The sequence below is a fragment of the Propithecus coquereli genome, unplaced genomic scaffold (genome assembly GCF_000956105.1).
Source record: "Propithecus coquereli isolate 6110/MARCELLA unplaced genomic scaffold, Pcoq_1.0 Scaffold119, whole genome shotgun sequence".
Classification (NCBI taxonomy): Eukaryota; Metazoa; Chordata; class Mammalia; order Primates; family Indriidae; genus Propithecus; species Propithecus coquereli.
Window position 1 is genome coordinate 7,396,846 of NW_012135969.1, and position 20,707 is coordinate 7,417,552.

Sequence of the window (20,707 nt, forward strand, 5' to 3'; positions counted from 1 at the left end):
TGCAAAGGTGCCTGAAGAGGTGAGGCCATCCAGAGCCCTCTGGGGAGCTCATGCAGGGGCAGACAAAGCCCCTGACTTCATTCGTAAAAGGTTACCCTTCCTGAAACTTCAGAAGTTCTCCAACTAGGTAAAAAAGCAGGGATAAAACTATTTCTTTTTACTGATATTTGACTATATACCTAGAAAACTCAAGGAACTCTGGAGAAAAAAGAAAACACTTTTGAAATTAAGAGAATTTTGTTGTAGTGGCTAGATACAAGATAAATATAAGATATCAGTAACTGTTCTCTAGTATAGCAATAAATAAAGAAAAATATTCCTCTTATAATGAAAACACAAAACAATAAAATACCGTAAGCATACAGATGTGGACAGCAGCTCTTTAGTCGATTAGTAACTGACATATATTATATTAACCCCTGTCATCATCCATTCTGCTGGTGCTAGGCACATGGTTCTTTCCTGGGTGGTCATCCTTCCGTTATATCTGAAGCATGGTAGACTTAGGTTGGAATGAAGAAAGCACTTCCCCAGCAGAGAGAGGAATTGTATATGAGACCTCCCCCCAGAGGGGAGGAAGTATCAACTTTGGGCCCATCAAGGGTGGTAGAACTCTCTAGGCCAACTGAGGAGTGTCCTAACTGTCCATGGCTGATTTCATCTAAAACTGTTGAGTTCATTGAGCTCCCGTGATTATACCAAGCTTTGTGCTAAGCCCTTTATATATGGGATAGCATTTAATTTCCTCAGCAGTCCTGCAAGAGAAATCTGATTAGCTCCGTTTTATAGATGAGGGAAAGTAAGGCACAGAGAGGGCAAATGACTGACCTGAGGCTACACAGCCTCAGTTATCTCACCTGTGAAATGGGATAATAATGGCACTGACCTTGCTAGGCAGTTGTGAGGATTAAATGAGATAGTACCTGCAAAAGCTGCTGGCATAGGGCCAAGCAGATAGTAAGGTCATCGGTTAACACCTTTCTTGCCCAGATCTTGGGAGGATCTCTGCTCTTGGGAGCAGTTTCCTTCTGTTTTTCTTCCTTCCCAGCCTGCCTCCTGCTCCCTCTGGCCTTCTGACTTCTTCAGCTGCCTCCCTTCCCCCATCTGAGGGCACATCACCCCCTCCCACTTCCATCGGTTATTTCTGAGTTTAGGGCAGGCCTCACTGGCCCCGGGGGTGGGTGTGGGACAGTGCCACACGCGTTGCATGACGTGGCCAGGCGCCTTTGGTGCGCAGGGAAGGGCACGCTGCTGCCTCCGTTTGCCAGGTGCTAGGTGAACTGCCTGAGGTGGGGGGACGCCCTTCCCCCGCTCCAGCTAATCCTTCAGGGTGTGGAGTCTCTGTTCCCTGCTTACTCAGCAGACACTTCCAATCCTGCTCCGATTTGCCCCAGGAGACAACCCAGGAATTTGGGCCTCAAGGCCCCACCCCCCTCAGTCCCCCTCCCCAGGTCTGACTTCTCCCAGAGTACTTGTCCTGCTGCCCTGGCCCCACGCGCCCCCTCCTCTCTGACTCCCACCTCCGGCAGAGAGCAGCCAGGAGACTCCAGACCCTTCCTGAGTGCTTCCTGGGCCTCTGAGCTTCCCAGAGCTCTCCGAGGGCTCAACAGGCCGTTCCATACTCTCTCCCGCCCCCAGGAAGACTGCTAGATTCCTCAGCTGACCAGGCCACTTGAAGAAAAGCATGCAGGGGCTCTCAGAACATCGGGGCCACTTGCTCGTTACCTGGGGGACACTCTCAGTTCTGCAGGGCTTGAGAGCCTACTCAGTAGCACCTGTCTAGATGGGGCCTGGTGTAGGCAGAGGGGCCCCAGCACTCAGAGCACTGCCCCTCACTTGCTATGTGACCTTGGGTAAGTCACACGGTCTCTCTGGGCCTGCTTCCTGATAATTAGATGAGATAATACCCAGTGAGAGTGTAATCACTGTCAACTTCTACAGTGGCCCAGGAGCAGCCATTGGCTGCTGGGCTTTGCTCTTGCCATATCCCATTTCGTACTCAACAGCCTAGCGAGGGGCAGTTAGCGTTTCCCCCTCAGCCTCCCAGCCCTCATCTGGTGCTGAGAGAGGGACTGTGCGAGGGGTCCCAAGAGCTATCGCTTCACTCATTCATTCATGCATCTGACGTTCACCGAGCATCTTGTCATTCCAGCGGGTGCTGGGGTGGGGGTGGGGGAGGTGTCCAGGGGAACATGCCCAACTCCCTGCTCTCATTCCTGACCCCCCCCCCCCGTTCAGGTCCTTCCCCAGCTCTGCCCCAGGGACCTCGGTATAAGAGACATCCCCAGGCCCCTTGCCTTACAGCCCAGCAGCCCTCCCCAGGGTGAACAAAACTACTCTACGTGGTTCGTGCCCAAGCTATGAGCTGGGACAGAGCACTAAAGGAGGCGCCACGCAGGCTCTGCCTCCATGCAGAGAGAACGGAGCCTGGAAAGAGTCCCTGACTTGGTGGTGACAAGCACAGTGAGGGACAAGAGAAAGACAGGATCTGGGGACTCAGGTTGGAGATCGGGAAGGTTGCCCTGAGGAAGTGACCTCAAGGGCTTCTGGGATTGGAGTACGGGGCCCCTTGGAAGAGCGTGAGGCTGGCGTCCCTGCCTTCCTGGCCCAGCCTTCGCCCGCAGCCCCTCACTTGCTCCCTCTGCCCCAGCCCCACCAGGCCCCCCAGCATCCTCCTCCTGCCCCCCTTCCCTGGGGCCTCGGAAACTCATCTCCAAGCACTTTCTGGCTTCTGAGTCTCAGGCTGCCGGGTAGTTGGTAAACAGCTTATTAAGGTGATTAACGCTGCAATTAAAGCTGGAAAAACAGAGGCCAGGGTGCTGGCTGGAGCCCCCCTTCTGCTCCCCCCTCCTCCCTTCTCCCTTCTCCCCTTCCCCTCTGACAGTTGACAGGACACAACACAACCTGCTTAGCCAACCAGGCCCTCACCTAGGGTCTTGGAAGCTAGGGGAGGGCTGGGAGCTGAGCCTCAAGGGTCCTTTCTTAGCTGCCCAGAATCCCGCCACTTCCCTCCCATTACCCCAGCCTCCATGCAGCGTGGTGCTGAGGGGGACCGAATTGGGTGGGGTCTCTAAGATCCCTAGTACCTGGGATGCCCTCCAGGGAGGGGGCCGCAGAGACAGGCTTGGAGACCATCCTTCTCATCCAGTTCCCGAAGCGAGAAGGGCAGGAGCTATCTTCTCCCAAAAAAGGGACTGGCGCTTTCCCCCGCCCCAAGCGCAAGGTGTCAGGGCATCTTCCAGCACCCCTGAGGGGCTGTGAACAGTCAGACCCTGGTCCTTCTCTGAGCCCAGCATCCAGGAGAGGATTTAGGGACCCTCTGGCTGGTGCCCACTTCCCTCCGCAGTGGCCCTAGCAGGACCCACAAGACTGCTGTTTTCAAGCTCTCCCACAAACCTCATTCCTCTTAACCCCATGGAGTCCTGGAGGGGGAGTCACTCTGCTGTTGGGGTCTCCAGGGAGTATGTTCCCCAGACCCCCATCTTCTTTCAGGGCATAATTCAAATGCCACCTCTCCCCATGAAGTCTTCCCAAGCTTCCTTCCCACCCACCCCCAGCTGCCCTGCCCTGTTCCTCTGACAGTCCATCCTGTCTTCCCTGGACTGTGTCACATGTGCCCAGCTGCGGACCTCTCAAGGGTGGGCCTGCTTCTGGCCCTGGGGCTCCTGGCACAGGGTCTGTGCCTTCCTTCCCAGGCTTTGGTCATCTGGCAGACTGCCTCCTGGAGCAGTGCCTGCCATACAGCAGGTGCTCAATAAACATTGGTTGACTTATTCCTTTTTTGAGTGCACCTAGAGAGGGGTGGCTCAACCAGTGTGGCCAGTGCGGCCAGGGGTCTGGGGCTGAATCTGGGGTGTGAAAGTTGGATGGGGCAGGATGCGAGGCAGGTGGGAAGTGAGCCCCATCTCCCTGTCACCATTGTCAGCAGCCACTGCCATGAACTGAGTACGACTCACCATCTGCTGGGTACCTTGTTAATCATTTTACTCACATTATCCCATTTAATCCTTTCAACAACGCTGCCAGGTAGGTAGCATTATCCCTACATTACAGACGAGGAAACTGAGGCTTAGAAAGGTTAAGTGACTTGCCCAAGGTCACACAACCAATAAAGTGGAGGCAGGATTCAAATCCAGGTCAGCTGACTCCTGACTCCAATGTGCACATTCCTGACCACAGCATTAAGCTTTTCCTAGGATCAGCCCTGGGGAAGCAGCCCTCCCCTCCCCAATTCTCCTCTGAGGGATGAACCCAGGAAGGAGGGCTGCATGGCTGGGGTGGGTGGGGCTGCACTGGGTCCAGCTCTGGACACTCTGCCCTGGGGCGTCTTAGTAAACTGAGATTCCAAAAAGCCCATTAAGAGCACTCATTCTCCAGACAGACCTGGGTTCAAATCCCAGCATTGCCAAGTATTAGGTAAACTTGGCAGAGACTGAATCTCTCTAGCCTCAGTTTTCCCATCTGAAAAATGGACACTATGCCACCCACCTCCCAAGCTGTCGTGAAGATCACATGTAAAGTGCCTGGCACTGAGTAGGAGTTTAACAAATGTCAGCTGTTTCTAAGGTTTGGAGAACAGTGACCCTCAGGGCAGACTGGGGTTCCCTAGCACACCCACCGTCTTCCCTGAAGGTCAACATGAGGCAATGGGTACAGTCAAGAAGCACCTGGCAGAAGAGGGGCTCAGCAGTTGTACCCCGACACCCCGCCAGGTCCTGCACCCAGGCCCCTGTCCCCGTGGGGGCCCCCACCAGGGCTGGTGAAGAGAGCGACCTGCCTGGCCTAGAGGTGAGGAGAGGAAGGGGAGGTCAGGGGTGGGGCTGACCCCAGCAGGAGGTCACCTGGGCAGTTAATCCTGCCCGACAGAGCAGGGATGAGCTGGGAGGAATTAGGGAGCTTACAACATCCTTTCATCCCGGAGCCGCCTGCCTGCCTGCCCAGCCTCCCTCCTTCCTTCCTCTCTCTTTCTGCCCTTCTCTTCCCTCTCCCTCCCTTTGCTGGCAGCCCAGCCCTAATAAAATGCAGTGTCTCCAGCAAGTCTGCCCGGCTGCCGCCTCGCTGCTTCTGCCTGCACGCAGCCCTCAAACCAAACTGCTCGGTTCAGCCCCGCCTGGCAGCTGCCACCTTAACCCTTGCCAGCCCGGCTGGCTGGCGGCGTCTGTGGGCTGGAGGCCCTCCTCCCTTCCGCCTCCCTCAAGTGTGGGGGAGGGAAGGGCCTGCCTTTGAGAGGGAGCAGGATAGAGGGGCCTGGGTCCCCCCAGCTCTGGAGTCTTGCCAGGAGAACCCCTCATCTGCGTGGCCGTGACTGTCTACCAAGTCCCTTCCATGAGTTTGAGACCCACTCCGTCTGCCTTCTTCTGTTTGCACCTCGCAACAGCCCCAGCCGACAGGGTGGGGACGGCTATCCCATTGACAGATGAGGAAACTGAGGGCCTGACAGGGAGGCTCCAGGCTGAGCTGGGTCACCTCGGCTGCTGGGTGGCGTTGCTGATTTTCTATCCAACTTTTTCCATTACAGGGAGCTTCCTCTGCCTCGGTGTGTGTGTGTGTGTGTGAGACACCGGGTGACTTGAGTGCTCGTGCCACCTATGTGTTGGAGAGCCTGTATCTCTTGAGTGTTGGTGCTAATGTGTCTCGGTGTGTGTTTGTTGATGCTAATGTGTCTCAGTGTGTGTTTCTATCCATGGATGTGCCTGCAGATGATGACACATTGCCTCAAATGGGAGTCCATGTGTGGAGGACAATGGAGAGATACTGTCCTGTGTGTTGGTCGTGTGTATGAAAGAGGGAGGTAGCTTCACAGGTGTGTGCACACATCCACGCTGTCTCCATCTGTGCCAAGATGCGTCACTCACACACACCTCCGTTCATTCTACCACCTCCAGCTCTCAGTCTCCAAAGCTTTGGAGTCGAGCACCTAGGAGAGGAGGGTGGTGACAGCAAGAAGGCTCTGAGTCAGGACAGGAGCCCTCCCCAAGAAGGTAAACACAGAGCCTCTCCACCCCCACCATCTCCCGGCCTGGATCCCAGTGGCCCAGGTCCCTGCCAGCTGAGGGAGCAGTGGTGTCCCTGTGCTCCACCCTCACCCCAAGCTGGAAGGGGCAGACATGAGGGTGAGGGGCCGGGAGCGCCGGGGTGTGGAGGCAGGGGGTTTACACACGTGTGCAAGCATGTCTGTATGTGAGCTCAAGATCAAAGAGTAGCTCGGAGGTCACCCTGCAGCGGTGCTGCCCAGGGAGCTGGCTGCCAGGGAACGCCACGCCACCAAGCAGAGTGGAGTCAGGGAGGCCACGGCTGGGAGCCTCCCACCCAGACCTGCCCAGATTGGGGGCAGCCATGGGGTCAGGAGCACCTGCCACCAGGGCCAGGCCTAGCCCACATCTCCGAAGTAGGTTCCCTGGGGCTCTGTGTCCCCTAGAACCCCCTCGAGGCTCAGAGGTTCCTCCCCACCAAACACCTTCCTAACTCCCAGGCCCTCCCCGAAAGAGCTATCTGCCACCAGCCTCCAGTTCAAAGAGCTCAGTGGTTATTTTCTTCTTTTTTATTAACATTATATATAAAGATGGGTCCAGTAAGAAAGCAGAAATGAGAAGGCTGGGAGGGGGTGGGAGATGGCTTCGTTCCTGTCCCCCTGGGTGGGACTCCTCAAGACCCACCAGGTCTCTCCTGGCTCCTGCACCTCCCATGAAACCCAAATGCAGCCAGAGCCCACACTGCTCTTTCTCTAAGTTCACAGCATGCAGGGAGATGTGTCCAGGAGGAACGGGGTCACATAAATAGGAAACCACAGCAGGGAGGAGGCTGCTTCTCTCTGTTGCTCTTAAAAAAAAATACATTTCTATATATTGCTATGGTCTTCTATCTCTCCTTTTCTTGATGCTTTACCAAATTAGGGGTGGAGGAAAGTTAGCTTTGGGGGGACATCTGGGTCGGGGAGGTGGGGGCAGTGCCATCGGCCCTCCAGGCAGGCACCCCTTACCCCGAAAGGCACGAACGAACCCTCCCCTTCTATCCTGCGTACTTCACTGGACGTTCTCTAGCTCGGGAGCGATCTGTTTCCAAGGCCACCGGAAAGGGGGTGTTTGGGGGTTTGTCTTGCCTGGTATGTCTCCTTGGAGATGTGGGGTTTGGCGCCAAAACTGCCAACTTACTGGGGGAGAGGAGGAGGTGAGATGGGGGGCAGGGGCAGAATGGAGGTGCCCGCGCAAGGGGAGATTTGGTCCTATCTGTTAACAATGCCCTTTGTCTTCCTATTTTCAACAGCTTTTAAAACCAAAGTTGTGCAAAGTCCTGTACATGGAAGAAGAAACAGGTCCTTAGGAAAAACATCTGAGACCCACTCCTCGTTCTCTCCGGACAGAGGGGGAGAGAGGAGAGAGATGGCTCCTTTAGTTCTTTCCTCTTTTTTTTTTTAGTTCTTTCCTCTTAAACCACAAATGTTAAAAGATTCCCTCACTTTGGGGGTTTCTTTGGTTTAACCCTCAAATCTTAAATGAGGGCTAGAAGTGCAGGGCGGGCGCTAGTTCAGGTCGCCACCCTGAGTTCCAGTCACGACATCCGATGTCTTTTTGGCAGAGGGGCCACTCAAACAGAGGGAGGCCACAGGTGGCACAGGAGGAACCAGGCCTGACAGGTTGTAGGATCCGTAGTGCCTGGTGCCCCGGCTCAGAACGGACCTGCAAACCCTCCACAGTCGCCCTGTCCCCAAGGTCTCCAGTCTGGGAACAGGTACTGAGTTTTAGAAGCTGGAAGGTGATGAGCCACTGAAAGCCAATCCAGGCTCCTGGAGCAGAAGGGGGACAGATGTCTCCACTGGGGTGGAATGTCCCAACATCTGGAGGGGCACCCCAATGTCTAGACAGGGGGAGGGAGGTTCAGGGGACATCCTTGGTCCATGCAAATTTCATCTGGAAGCTCTTGGGTCCCTGGAAGAAGGGGCAGGAAGGAGGGAAAGGGGGCGCCTTTCCCCTGTGCTCCTCGATTATTCCTGAGTGTCAGCTAGGACGGAGGCGCCTCTTGCCTGGTCCCGGGGTCCTTCGTTGGGGGGTGCAGGCCAGGTGGGTGCTCAGTACACAGCCCCAGGGTTGGGCGGGGGCCCAGGGGAGGCGTGGTGCAGGGTGGCCGGCTGAGGCGGCTGCTGCTGTAAGTGGGGTCCACTCAGGTTCTGTGCGTGGTACCAGGAGTTGGTGGGGTCGTCCAGGTAGCTGGGGGAGGCACTGTAGGGGAGTGGCGGGGGCAGCTGGCTGCGGGCAGGGGCCGGAGTGGAGTGGGAGGAGGTGTCCCAGAGGGCCGGTGACGGTGGTGAGTTGCAGGCCATGGAGTCGCTGTTGTTGGGACTGTGCTCCAGAGGCACCTCCCCGTTCTTGTAGAGCTTCTTGAACTTGGAGCGGCGGTTCTGGAACCAGATTTTCACCTGGGCCGGACAAGAGAAGGGTAGCTGGTTAGCCTCTCAGAATGCTGAAGAAAAACCCCCAAGAGGAACCCGGCCCAGAGAAGACAAGGCCAGCACTCAGTTTCACACGAGAACCAGGCAAAACCCTGGTATCCTGACTGCCACATGCCTGTCTTCCTTCCATTCGGGAGAGAACTGTGGTTAGGACCATTGGACCACCTGGGTGCAAATTCTGCTCTGCCACTTACTAGGTGTGACCTTGGGCAAGTTACTTAACCTCTCTGGTTCTTGCCCTCTTCTCATCTGCAAAACGAGGATGAGGATGAGGATGAGGATGACCCCACAAGGTCATTCCAAGGCTCAAATAAGCTACGACGTAGAAGAAACCTAACACAGCCTGATACGCAGTAAGCACTCCACGGAAGGGCGTCCAGGTGGAGATGGGCAGTCTGGGGCACTTGGTTCACATTCGATACCCAAAAGTGGAGGTGCACAGGTACACAAAGACAAACACACCCACGTCCGCATCTCCCTACTCAGCAACGCACCCATCACAGCCTCACACAGACACCAGGCTAAGACTGCAAAGACAGCCAGACACACAGACCCACCCAGATACACACCCACAGACACGAGCACCCAGGTTCACACGCTTAGGCGTGGAGAAGTCCTCCTGGGCTCCAGCTTGGGAATGGGGGTGACCTGAGGATTCAGGAGCAGATGAGCCACGATTCCCCAAATTTCCCTTGGGGTATCACCACCTCCCCGCGCTGCTCCCCACCCCGTGACTGGTACAAACAATGAATCAGCTCCTCACCAGGTGACCCAGATTCCCAGCGGACCGGGCCCCACGCAGCCAGCCACAGCCACAACGGAGGCTGCCTGTCAGCACCTGCAGGGAGCCAGGCATCTGCCCCTCGTGTGACAGGCTGCTGGGGGCTTTAGGGACAGACTGAGGGTGGGGGTGGGACTCCCATTTTTCAGTCCCCATCTCCCTCTGGTAGGGAACTTCCTTCTCCTCCTGGCACCTGGCAGAGGCAGGGGTGGAGCGCTTGGGTGCTGAGCAGGAATGTGCTATTGCAATGAAAACACGAATTTTTGTAGGTGCACTCACCAGGGTGCACAGTCACACACATGTGCTCCCATCTTGATACACAATGACCCTTGAAGGATCGCACTCCTTATGGAAGCATCCTCTCCCGCGTGCAGACCGCAGCATGTGCGCAAACACGTACCCCACGCATACATGCACACATACGCCCTATGCGTGCATACCCAGCCTGGAGGGGAAGCATGAGGTGGACTTCTACTAAGTGACCAGCACTGCAGGGGGACTTGGGAGCTGGGGATTCTGGGGTAGAGGAGGAGGGCACCTCTTCCTGTGACAGACATACACCGTTGCACGGGTTCACAACTGTGTACACTTGTACACGTGCTAACGCACAACTTTCTGGCAGAAGTTGAGACTTGCAGGCCCCCATTCCCACAGACAAGAGTCTCAGGAGCTTGCAGGGCCCTTAAAAGGCCAGCCAGGCTCCGCAGCGACTGGGGAACCCGGGGTTCCCGCGCGCCCCCACCCGGCCCCCGCGGCCCTCAACCCACCCACACCAACCTGTGTCTGCGTGAGGCCCAGCTGCGCAGCCAGCTCGGCGCGCTCGGGCAGCGCCAGGTACTGGGCCTTCTGGAAGCGGCGCTGCAGGGCGGCCAGCTGGTAGCTGGAGTAGATCGTGCGCGGCTTTCGGACCTTCTTGGGCTTCCCATTCACCATGCGCACTTCAGCTTCCGGCTCCTCCTTCACCGACACTGCGGGAACGAACCGGGCGGGGGCGGGGGCCGCTCAGCCTCGGCTGCGACTCGGCGCCCGCCGGGGCCCCGGGGGGCGCCCTCCCTCCGGCCCACCGACTCGCCCCCGGATTTCCAGGCTGTGCGCTCCGCCGCCCGAGGCCCAGGAGGGAGCCACGGCGACAGGACTGCAGCTCGCGCCCAGCCGCCAGAGCGCGGCCCCCAGCGCCCGCCACCGCGGGGCGAGGACCGGCGCGGCTTTGCTCACGACGCCTTCCCGGCTCGCCGCCCAGCCTCGCGGCCCCTCGCCGCCCGTCCGCCGGCCGCCCCCGTCTCAGCCCCACCTTGTCGGCGTTGTTCTCTCGGTCTTCCCGCCCCGCTCTTTGACCTTTTTATTTTAGAGTAGTTTCAGATTTTCAGAAAAGTTGCAAGGATAGTACAGATTCTCTTTCTTTATTTTTCTTTCTTTCACCTCCTTCCTTCCTTCTTTCTTTCCTCTCTTTCTTCCGTCCTTTCTCTCACTCAGTCTTTTCCTCTCTTGTTGTCGGCTTCTCTGTCTCTCGATCGCTGCTTCCCCCCGTTTCCCTGTGACTTTGGTGGGTCTTTTCCCATGTCCCCTCACTACTCCGCGTCTCCCCATCTCACATCCCAAGGAGGGTCCCTAGAGCTTCCAGTCCCGCTGCCTACCCCTAAGTCCTCTGCGACTCGATCTGAAATGCCCGCGAAATCGCCTCGATTAGGAGGTTCCCTGACAATCCACAGCCCTCTCCTTCCTCTCCCAGCTCGCCCGGATCCTCACCCGGGACCGCGGCGCACAGCGCGCGCCGTGTCCCAAACGCTGGCAGCCTCGGGGCTGGAAGGTCGCCTGGGCCCTCTGGGGGTCATCTCGCCCACCCCCGCTAACTCCGGGCAGTACTTTTCTTACCCTCAAGGCTTCCGCAGATTTCAGCTACGATTCCCCACCTTTCCCTCCCTCGGGAACCTTCCGGTGTCTCCCACCCCCCGGGCGACCCGCCTGGTCCTGACCTGGGTCCTGGGCAGGCAGCGGCTGCTCCCGGTAGGCCCCGTACTGCCGGTAGGAGGCTCCGTAGGTATATTCCGACTTGGGCGAGTAGGCGCCGGTGCCTGCAAGCCCATTGAGATTGAACTGGTGGTGGTAGGTGTAGGGGTTCACGGTCTGGCCGTAGGGCTGGCCCGAGTAGTAGTCGTGCTGGGGAGCGCTGTAGTAGCCCAGGTCAGTTACAGAAGACTCGGGCAGGGTGGGCGAGTCCTTGGAGCCCGCATGGCAGCTAAGCGAGCTGGAGATATCGGTGAGGATGCTGCTGAGCTTGCGATCGAAGGAGCCACTCATCCTGGCGGGCGCTGCACCTCCCTGGGGCTGGCCTCGGCTGAGCAGCGCCGACGCGGACCTGAGCGCAGGGGAGGCGGAGGAGACCAGGCAGGGGTGTGTGTCCGGAGGGCGAGGGGAGGGCCCGGCCGCGTCTCAGGGGAGGCGGAGGCGGAGGGGCCTTACACCATCGCCGGCCGGCCGGCGGTCGCTGCACGCCTCTCCTCGCGTCCCAAGCACAGTCAAATGCTGCCTGCTCCGCCCGGCCAGCCGGTTATAGACTCAATAGTGGAGTGGAAGAGGGAGGCTCCTGCGCGCTGATTGGCCGCGAGTCTTGCCTTCCAGGCAAAACATGCTCTCGCGCTCTCGCTCGCTCTCCCTCTCCCCGTGCTCTCTCCCCTCCCTCTTCTCTCTCCCTCATTCTTTGTTGTTACCCAAAACTCACACACACACACACACACACACACACACACACACACACACACACACGCCCCTCGCTGCTTTCCTGTCGCTCCAGCAGAGCCCCCAGGATCTGTCAGTCTGTCTGTTTCCCTGGCTGGGGAGCTGAGAGGTGGGCTTAGGTGGGCTGGGGAGGGAGGGGAATTTGCCCATTGGGTGTTTGTGGAAGGAGGTGGTCTAAGTTGGTATGTGTGTGTGTGTGTGTGTGTGTGGTATGCAAATGATAGACAGAGGAATATGCCCAAAGTGGAGAGGACTCAGGGCCCAAGAAAATGTTTTCATTTCTCTTAAAATCAGAAGAAAAGAAAAACAATTTTTAGGTGGAAGAAAATGTTTGAATATACATGACATTTGTCTTTATAGCAATGTAGTCATAAAAGTAATTCAAAATTTTTTATGGAGGAAGGGGCCCACCAGGCAAGAGTGCCTTGGTCTGTGAAAGGTGTAGTTTGGCCCTGGGGCGACCCTCCTGGAGCAGGGGGGCAGGCATGTGTAGATTTAGGGGCCAATGGCGAGGGTGGGGTGTACAGCCTGTCTGGTGATACCAGAGCCATCTCCAGAACTGTAAGTGTGCTGTTTCAGAGGTGGCCCAGGCTTGCTGGAGGGAGCGAGGGACCTGGGGTCCCCATGAGGTTGGGTGGGACACAGGCTGGCTCTATGGCCTGGCCGTGTGCTCCCACACATCTGGGAGCAGATTCTGTCTGTCATGGTACAGCACTGGGGAGGCCGGACATTTTTAGGGATCAGTTGCATGGGATGGGTGTACTTGGGGTGTGTAATGCGAGTATTTCATGTGTTCCACAGCACACACAGATGTATGTGAGTGCGGGAGTGTGTGTGTGAGAAAGTGGCAGTGTGTGCAAGGCAGTGCAGGCCATCTGTGTGTGAATATGTAGTTGTATGCAGGTGTCTACAGACCTCTCAGTACCTTCCTGGTCCCCACGGGCTGGGAGCGGTGATGCTCCTTTCAACTCCTGCCCCTATAAAGGCCCTGAATAACAGCCTCCTCTCCCTGGGGACTCCCCAGTCCCCCAGCTCCTAGTTCTGTCTAAGCTCCCAAAGCCAGGCCCGGAGGGCATCCGAGCCGTTCCCAACTTCTAACCGATATCTCCATTCCACCCGCAATTCTGCTCTTTGCCTTTCTTCGGGGGAGGGAGGGCTCCTCCAAACTCAGTTCCTAGCCCGCCCCCTCCAAGCTCCTGTCCCCTTGCCCTGCCTAGCCGGGCGAAAGAGTCGAGGACACGCGGTGTCAGCGCGCTACCTAGTGGTCACTCCTGGGCTCTGCAAGCCCGGCGCCTCGCCAATCCCCAGGGAGGGTCTCGGTAGACTCTGCCCGGCAGAGAAGTGTGCGAGGAGCTCTGTGCCCCCTTTCAAAGTCAGACACCGCCCCCCGCCCCAGCAGGCTGGCGGGGGGTCCACGGGCTTTGAGAGCTGCAGTTGGCGGACACAGAGGGCACAGCTCGCGGGCCGAGGGGCAGGAGTGGATGCCCGCCCGGTCCGGGCCGCTCCCGGAGGCCGCCGCGTGGGAAAGGTGGGGGCGGGGGCGGGCGAGGGGAGCGCTATCTGTCTGTCTATCTCCGCGTCCCCCCAGCGCCCATGGCGAGCCGCTCCGAGCCCGTGGCGGGGCGAGTTGCCACCCGCTCTGGGTGCCCTCTGTTCTGCTGCCAAGAGGGCACCAAGAGAGCCCGCGGCGTTGGGGGCAGGAAGGGCACTGGGCGGGCCGGCTCCCCTCCCAGCATGGGAGCGGGGGAGGCGGGCGGGGCCTGCTTTGGAGCCCCCAGCTCCCCACAGAGAAGGGACAGGGTCGGGCAAAACCCTTCTCGGGGGTTCATTCATTCATCAGCCAAGACCAAGAAGGATCCGGTGATTCAGAGCTGGGGGAGTCTACCTTCCTCAAGAGCCCCCCCTTCGCTCCTCACTCCCACCCCGGCCCGTGGCTCCGGAGTAAAGTGAATGAGCACTGGGCTGGAAGTCTGGAGTCCTGGAAACTTGAAAGTGTGCTGCTGGTGGGTTATATTAGGATAATTTCTCAGTTCCATCCTACTCTGAAATTCTAAGAGTTCTAGAAATGGACTGAAACTGTGACGTTAGAAACTTAAATAAATAATCAAACAGTTATTCGATAATGTGAGGTTAACATCTGGTCCCCTATGCATGCTCCCAGATGCCAGGGACTGTGCCCATCCACTTCACCACTACCTTCCGGACGCCCAGAACAGTGCTCAGTAGATGTTTGCTGAATGAATGAATGAGACTCCCTACTACTGAAGAGAGGCTGAATCATCTTGGCACTGCTCAAGTGCACCCCTGGCTGAGGCTGAGCCATGCTTGGCAGGGTTAGGACAACTGGAGGCTCCAGGGGAGGAGCAGGAGCAGGAGCAGCTTCCCAGATGGGGCCAGGAGTGGCCCCAAAGGGGCTTGTCAGGCCAGCAGGATGGAGCCATCAACTGCTGGGTAGGCACCTGCCAGCTAGGGTGGCAAGGTAGCTGGAGGATGCAGTGGGACCAGTGCCACCCGCCCCACCATGCCTGGGCCAACAAGATGAGCAGATGCCAGCCCTGCCAGAGTCCTGCCCCTGGTAGAGAGGTGCCACAGGGCAGCCCGTGTCCGGGGCCTCTGGGAGAAAGGGCAGTGCCAGCCAATGCCCAGGTCAAGGTCCATTGCCCACCCTGTCTCTGGCTGAGAGAAGTTATGCTGCTGAAGCAAGCTGTTCCCCGGAGCCCAGGTATCATGTCACCTGGTCACGGCACAGCATCGGGGATCACAGGGAGCCAGGTCTGAGGGGGGAACTCAGGAAGGAGGATGGAACAGATGAGCCAGGCTGGCCTTGCTTTCTCCCTTGCCTGGGGAGCTGGCGCCATCTAGTGGTTGATGTAAGGAAGCCAGTGTCCAGCCCCACCGGGGAGACCCGGAAGTGGGCCACCTTTCAGCGCTAAATATTCATTTTTCATCATCACCTTGCTTTACTCTGTGGCTACCACTTCCCCTTCTTTCCCCCAATCTTTATCTATCCAGTGACTCTTACCCTTGGGTTTCTCATTTGTAAATTAATGAAGGGACTATCAGATGGCCTCTGAGGTCCCTTCAGGCCCATGATCCATGATTCTAAATTCTAGGACTCTTGTCTTTCAAGGGTGAACTCCTGTCTACTTTCTTACCAACCCCGTGGAGACACACTCCCGGTCTCCAGCACTCTGCAGCCTAGACCTCCTGCTGGAGTCATCACCCATTCAACAAACCTTTGCTGAGCCTCTGCCACGTGTCAGACCCCACATGAGGTGCGGGGGATGTCGTGAGGAACAAGACAGACACGATGCCCCCTCCACGGAGCCCACATTCCAGCGGGGGAAGTGGACACATAGCGACAGTCTCACCATCATGGGATGTGTGCTGTGGTGGGTGCACATGCCACGGTGACAGCCAGAATGGGCCTAAGTTCTTCACAGAGGCAGAAGGATATCTGAACTGAGACCTAAAGGATGTGTGGGACTTGGCTGGGAAAAGCAGGGATGAGGGGAAGGAGAGGGTGCCCAGCCCCTGGAAAAGCCTGTGCAAAGGTTCATGGGACTGCCTGGAGCATGGCATTGGAGGGGGTTGCCTAAAGGTGAAGCAGGGGTGGAGTCAGAGACCCAGGACTCAGCGCACCTGGAAGCCTGGAGCAGGAGAATGGGCTTTATTTAGATGCTGTGGGGAAACACTGAAAGTTTTAATTTTTTTTAATTTTATTTTTTTGAGGCAGAGTCTTGCTCTGTCACCAGGCTAAAGTGCAGTGGCATCATCATAGTTCACTGCAACCTCAAATTCCTGGGCTCAAGCGATCCTTCTGCCTCAGCCTCCCAAGTAGCTGGGACTACTCAGCTGGCTACAACCACACCTCACTAATTTTTTCTATTTTTGGTAGAGACAGGGTCTCTCTCTTGCTCAGGCTGGTCGCGAACTCCTGAGCTCGAGCAATACTCTTGTCTCAGCCTCCCAGGGTGTTAGGATTACAGGCATGAGCCACCATGCCAGGCCATTGAAAGATTTTAACCAGGGGAGAGTCGCGATTGAATTTTCATTCTAGAAGGATCCCCCTGGCTGCTGTGTGGGGATGAATCAGAGGTGACAAGATCAGGGATGAGGGGACCAGATGGGAGGCTACTGCAGGAGCTCAGGTAGGAGGAAATAGAGTCTGAGTTAAGGAAGAGGCAGTAGGGTGGAGAGGGTGGGTAGATTTGAGCCATAGTGAGGAGGTTGGAACCACAGGGCTTAGGAATGGACTGGATGTGAGTGGTAGGGACAGGGGAATGTGGGGAATGACCCCCAAATTTCTGATCTAAGCAACTGAGTAGAAAGTTGGGGCCATTTTGTGAAAGAGAGAGAACACCAGAAAGAGGGGTTGCTGAATGGGGAAGAGGATACATCCGGGATTTTTTTTTTCTTTTAACTTTTCCTTGGGGTCTAACATACATGCAGAAAAGTGCACAGGTCATGATTAATGAAATTACACGATCAAACACTGCTGTATAACCAGCACCCGGGCTGAAAGGCAGGTTGGAAGACAACATCCCCAGCACTCAGAAGCTCCTTGTCCTCCCTTCCAGCTGTTGCTCCCCAGGGGTAAACACTGTCTCCACTCCTAGCACCATAGACCAGGTTTGCATATCCTTGACTTTTATATGTATGGAAGTATATAGTATACACAGTCATGTCTATATCCATGGGTTCCACCTCTGCAGATTCAACCAACGGGATCCAAAATATGCAGAGAAAAGGTCTGTGCTGGATGTGTACAGACCTTTTTTTCTTGTGATTATTCCCTAAACGATACAGTGTTAACAACTATTTATATAACGTTTACATTGCACGAAGTATTATAAGTAGTCCAGAGATAATTTAAAGCATACGGGAGGATGTGCTTAGGTTATACGCAAATACTATTCCATTTTATGTCAGGGACTTGAGCACCTGCAGAGTTTGGTATTGAGGGAATTCCTGGAACCGATTCTCCACAGACACCGAGGGCTGTACTCTTTTGTGTCTAGCTTCTTTTGCTCAACATTATGTTGTGAGATTTGTTCCATATTGTTGGATATATTTCTAGATCATTCATTTTCATCGCTGTATGTGGGCATTCTCTCTTGTGAATATATTGCCACTTGTTTATCTGTTCGACTGTGCCTGGGCATTTGGGGACTTTCCAGCTTGGGACTGTCATGAGTTGTGCTGCTTTGAGCATTCTCATACATGTCTTTGGGTGCCTGTGTCTATGTTGCCGTGGGTGTGTGTAAGTTCGGCTTTAGAAGATATCGCCAAGTAGTTCTCCAAAGTGGTTGTACCATTGGCTCAATTGTGATCATGTTGCGTTTGAGTGTCCTTAAGACCTCTAGAGGAGCTGTCCTAGCAGTAGTTGGCTACAGGCCACATGGATCTGAAAAATCAGTGAAGACGCTGGGATTGGAGATATAAATTGGGAGTCTTTGATCTCTTATGGTAAGTGGAGCCACCAGCATGGGTTAGATGGTCTAGGAAGGGAGGAAGAGAACACTGGGCCAGGGAGGGTCCCAGGCAGCTCTTGCAACAGAGTGGTCAGAAAGGTGGGAGGCAATGCAGAGGGAGGTGGCCCTGAGTTGGGGGAGGGGTGCTAGGCAGTGCTCCAAGGAGTCAGCAAGGCCAAATCTTGCTGTGGCTGTGTGGTCAGGGGAGGATGAGAACTGAGAAGTACCCATTGGATGGTGTCTCAAGGAGGCCGTGGATGATACCAGGAAGAGCCTGGGGAGGGGGAACTGACAGACTGTTCACTGCTGGCTGAGGGGCCAATAGGATGGGAGGAAACGGAGGGGAACACGTGCAGGCAACTCTGTCCTGATGGTTGTGCAAGGAGAAGGGAGGCAGAGAGGGCGGTAGCTGGAGGGTATTTGGCACATTGGGAGGGGAGCGTGAGTGTGTTTTAAATGGGAGCGAGCCTGTTTAGACATCAATTATCACAGCCAGTAGAGAGGGGTTGATCAAGAGTGCCATCCCTGAGTAGGTGGGAGGGGAAGGATCTGGAAGCCCACCAAAGAGGTTAGCCTGACAGCAGATTATTATCTCTTCCGTTGAATCAAGAGGGAAGATGAAAGGACAGGAGCTGGCTCTCGTTGAGTGCTCACTATGTGCCAGGCGCTGTTCAAAGCATTCTATGTACTAAGTTCATTCACCGCTCCCAACCTCCCCATAAGGAGGGCACTCTCATTTCTGCCTTTTGGCAGAGGGGGAAACTGAGGCACAGAGCAGCTAAGTAAGGTGGGTGGATTCAAGATTTGAGCCCTGGCAGCCTGACTCTTAACCTCTATGGGGTGGGTGGGTCAGCTCGCAGGTTTGGCTGTCAGCAGGTAAGGTGACAGAGCTGGGTAGTGGCCACCTGGGTGTCTGTCACACCACTCTCTGTCCTTTTCTCTGTGAAACATCTCAGAGTACAAAGAATTGTTCAGGATATTTGGGAGTTCCTGTTTGGGTGCATATACAAAGTAGGTGTGAATAGCTGGTGAGAGGGGATGGGATGGGCCAAGGTCTGGGAAGAAAATTTAGGTAATCTTGAGTTTGGCGATGGGTTTTTAGGCACCACACCAAAAACACAATACATAAAAGAAAAAATTAGTAAGTTAGCCTTCATTAAAATGGAAAACCTACTCTGCAAAAGATATCATTAAGAGACTAAAAAGACAAGCTACAGACTAGGATAAAATCTTTGCCAAACACGTATCGAATGAAGGACTTATATACAGAATTTACAAAAACTCTTAAAGCTCAACAATGATAAAACAACCCAATTTAAAAATGGGCAGAAGATCTGAACAGCCACCACAACAAAGAAGATACACAGATGGCAGACAAGCCTATGAGAAGATGCTCAGCATCATATGTCATCGGGGAACTGCACGTTAAAACAATGAGATGTCATTGCACACCCCTTAGAATGACTAAAATCCAAATTACTGACAATATCAAATGCCGGAGGTGGTTGAGGAGCAATGGTAACTCTCATTCATTGCTGGGGGAATGCAATGTGGTATAGCCACTTGGAAGACAGTTCATCGTTTTCTTACAAAGCTAACCATAGTCTCATCATACCATCCAGCAATTGCACTCCTAGGTTTTTACTTAAATATCCACACAAAAACTTTCATGTGAATGTTTACAAGCAGCTTTATTCATAATTGCCGCAAACAAGGAGCAACCAACACGTCTTTCAGTAGTGAATGGATAACAGTAGTACATTCATACAATGGAGTTACTATTCAGCAATAAAAAGAAATGAGCCATCAAGACACAGGAAAACATAGAGGAACTTTAAATACATACTGCTAAGTAAAAGAAGCTAGTCTAAAAGGCTACATATGGATTTCAACTCTATGACATTCTGGAAAGGGCAAAACTATAGAGACAGTAAAAAGATTAGTGGTCTCAGGGATTCACAGGGAAGGAGGGAGGGATGAATGGGTGGAACATGGGATTTTTAGGACAGTGAAACTATTTTATATGATACTGTCATCACAGGTGCTGAAATGGCACATTTGTCAAAACCCATAGAACTGTACAATACAACATGTGAACTCTGATGTAAACCATGGACTTTAATAATAATGTATCGATATTGGGTGAGCAGTTGTAACAAATGTATCACACTGATGCAAGATGTTAATAGCAGGGAAAACTGTGTTGAGGGGAAAGAGGGTAGATGAAAACTCTCTGCATCATCTGCTCAATTTACCTGTAAATCTAAAATTGCTTTTAAAAATAATCCCTTTTAAAAAAATGAGACAGAGTTCAAAAAGATAGGGCCCATCCATTTAGTGGCAATATCTTGACAGGACTGTCTATGGGCCATGACGTCATCCCCCCAGACTGCCCTAGTTCCTGCCCGTTCCCAAGCCTGGTTCACCAGGCACCCACTGAGTACATGTGCCATGGATAGCCCGCCAACAAATTCCTTTCGGCTTCCTTTCTAAGGCACTTGATAAAGTTACATATCTCTATATTAAGACTTAGTAAAGTAGGAATAGAAGGAATTTGGTGAAATTGGTGAAAGCACCTACCAAACACCTGCAGAAACACTATGGTTAATGGAGAAATTCTACATGTGGGCTCTTTAAGACTGATAAAGAGAAGGACGCCACTATCTCTGCTGTCATTTAACATAGTATTAGAAATCATAGATAGGCAAGGCTATAAGACAAATAAAAAAGAAATAAGAAGTATACAGTTCAGAAGGGAAGAGGTAAAACTATCATTATATGCAGATAATATAATCATATTCCAAGAAAACCCAATGGAATCAACAAATTATTAGTGTTCATAAGAGAGTTCAACAAGGTCACTACTTACAAGATCAATATACGAAATGTCATAGCATTTCTCTGCATCTGCAATAGCCAACTTGAAGTTAAAATTGAAAACAAGATGCCAGAGGTGGGGGCAACAGGGGCGAGAGCTCAAGTGGGCTGAGGAGGGCATCTGGGGGGTTCCAGTGTGTGGAGTCCAAGCCAGAGCATGGTGAGGAGAGCAGCTTAGTATGAGATATTGCAGCCCAAGTGGCTTAAGGATGGCATCCCTGGCCAGGCGCGGTGGCTCACGCCTGTAATCCTAGCACTCTGGGAGGCCGAGGCGGGCGGATTGTTTGAGCTCAGGAGTTTGAGACCAGCCTGAGCAAGTGCGAGACCCCGTCTCTACTAAAAAAAATAGAAAGAAATGATCTGGACAACTAAAAATATATAGAAAAAATATTC

The 20,707-nt window shown here is 54.4% G+C and overlaps 1 protein-coding gene across 1 annotated transcript; it reads right to left on the reverse strand.

Annotated features, from left to right (window-relative positions):
• Nucleotides 1–6,526: 6,526 nt before the first annotated feature.
• On the reverse strand, nucleotides 6,527–11,757 carry DLX3 (distal-less homeobox 3). Its single transcript, XM_012660190.1, has 3 exons — nucleotides 11,201–11,757; nucleotides 10,005–10,195; nucleotides 6,527–8,413 (listed from the first exon to the last, which is right to left on the reverse strand). The coding sequence occupies exons 1-3, from the start codon at nucleotides 11,523–11,525 to the stop codon at nucleotides 8,066–8,068; spliced, it is 864 nt and encodes a 287-aa protein (XP_012515644.1). The 5' UTR covers nucleotides 11,526–11,757; the 3' UTR covers nucleotides 6,527–8,065.
• Between the last annotated feature and the right edge of the window lie 8,950 nt (nucleotides 11,758–20,707).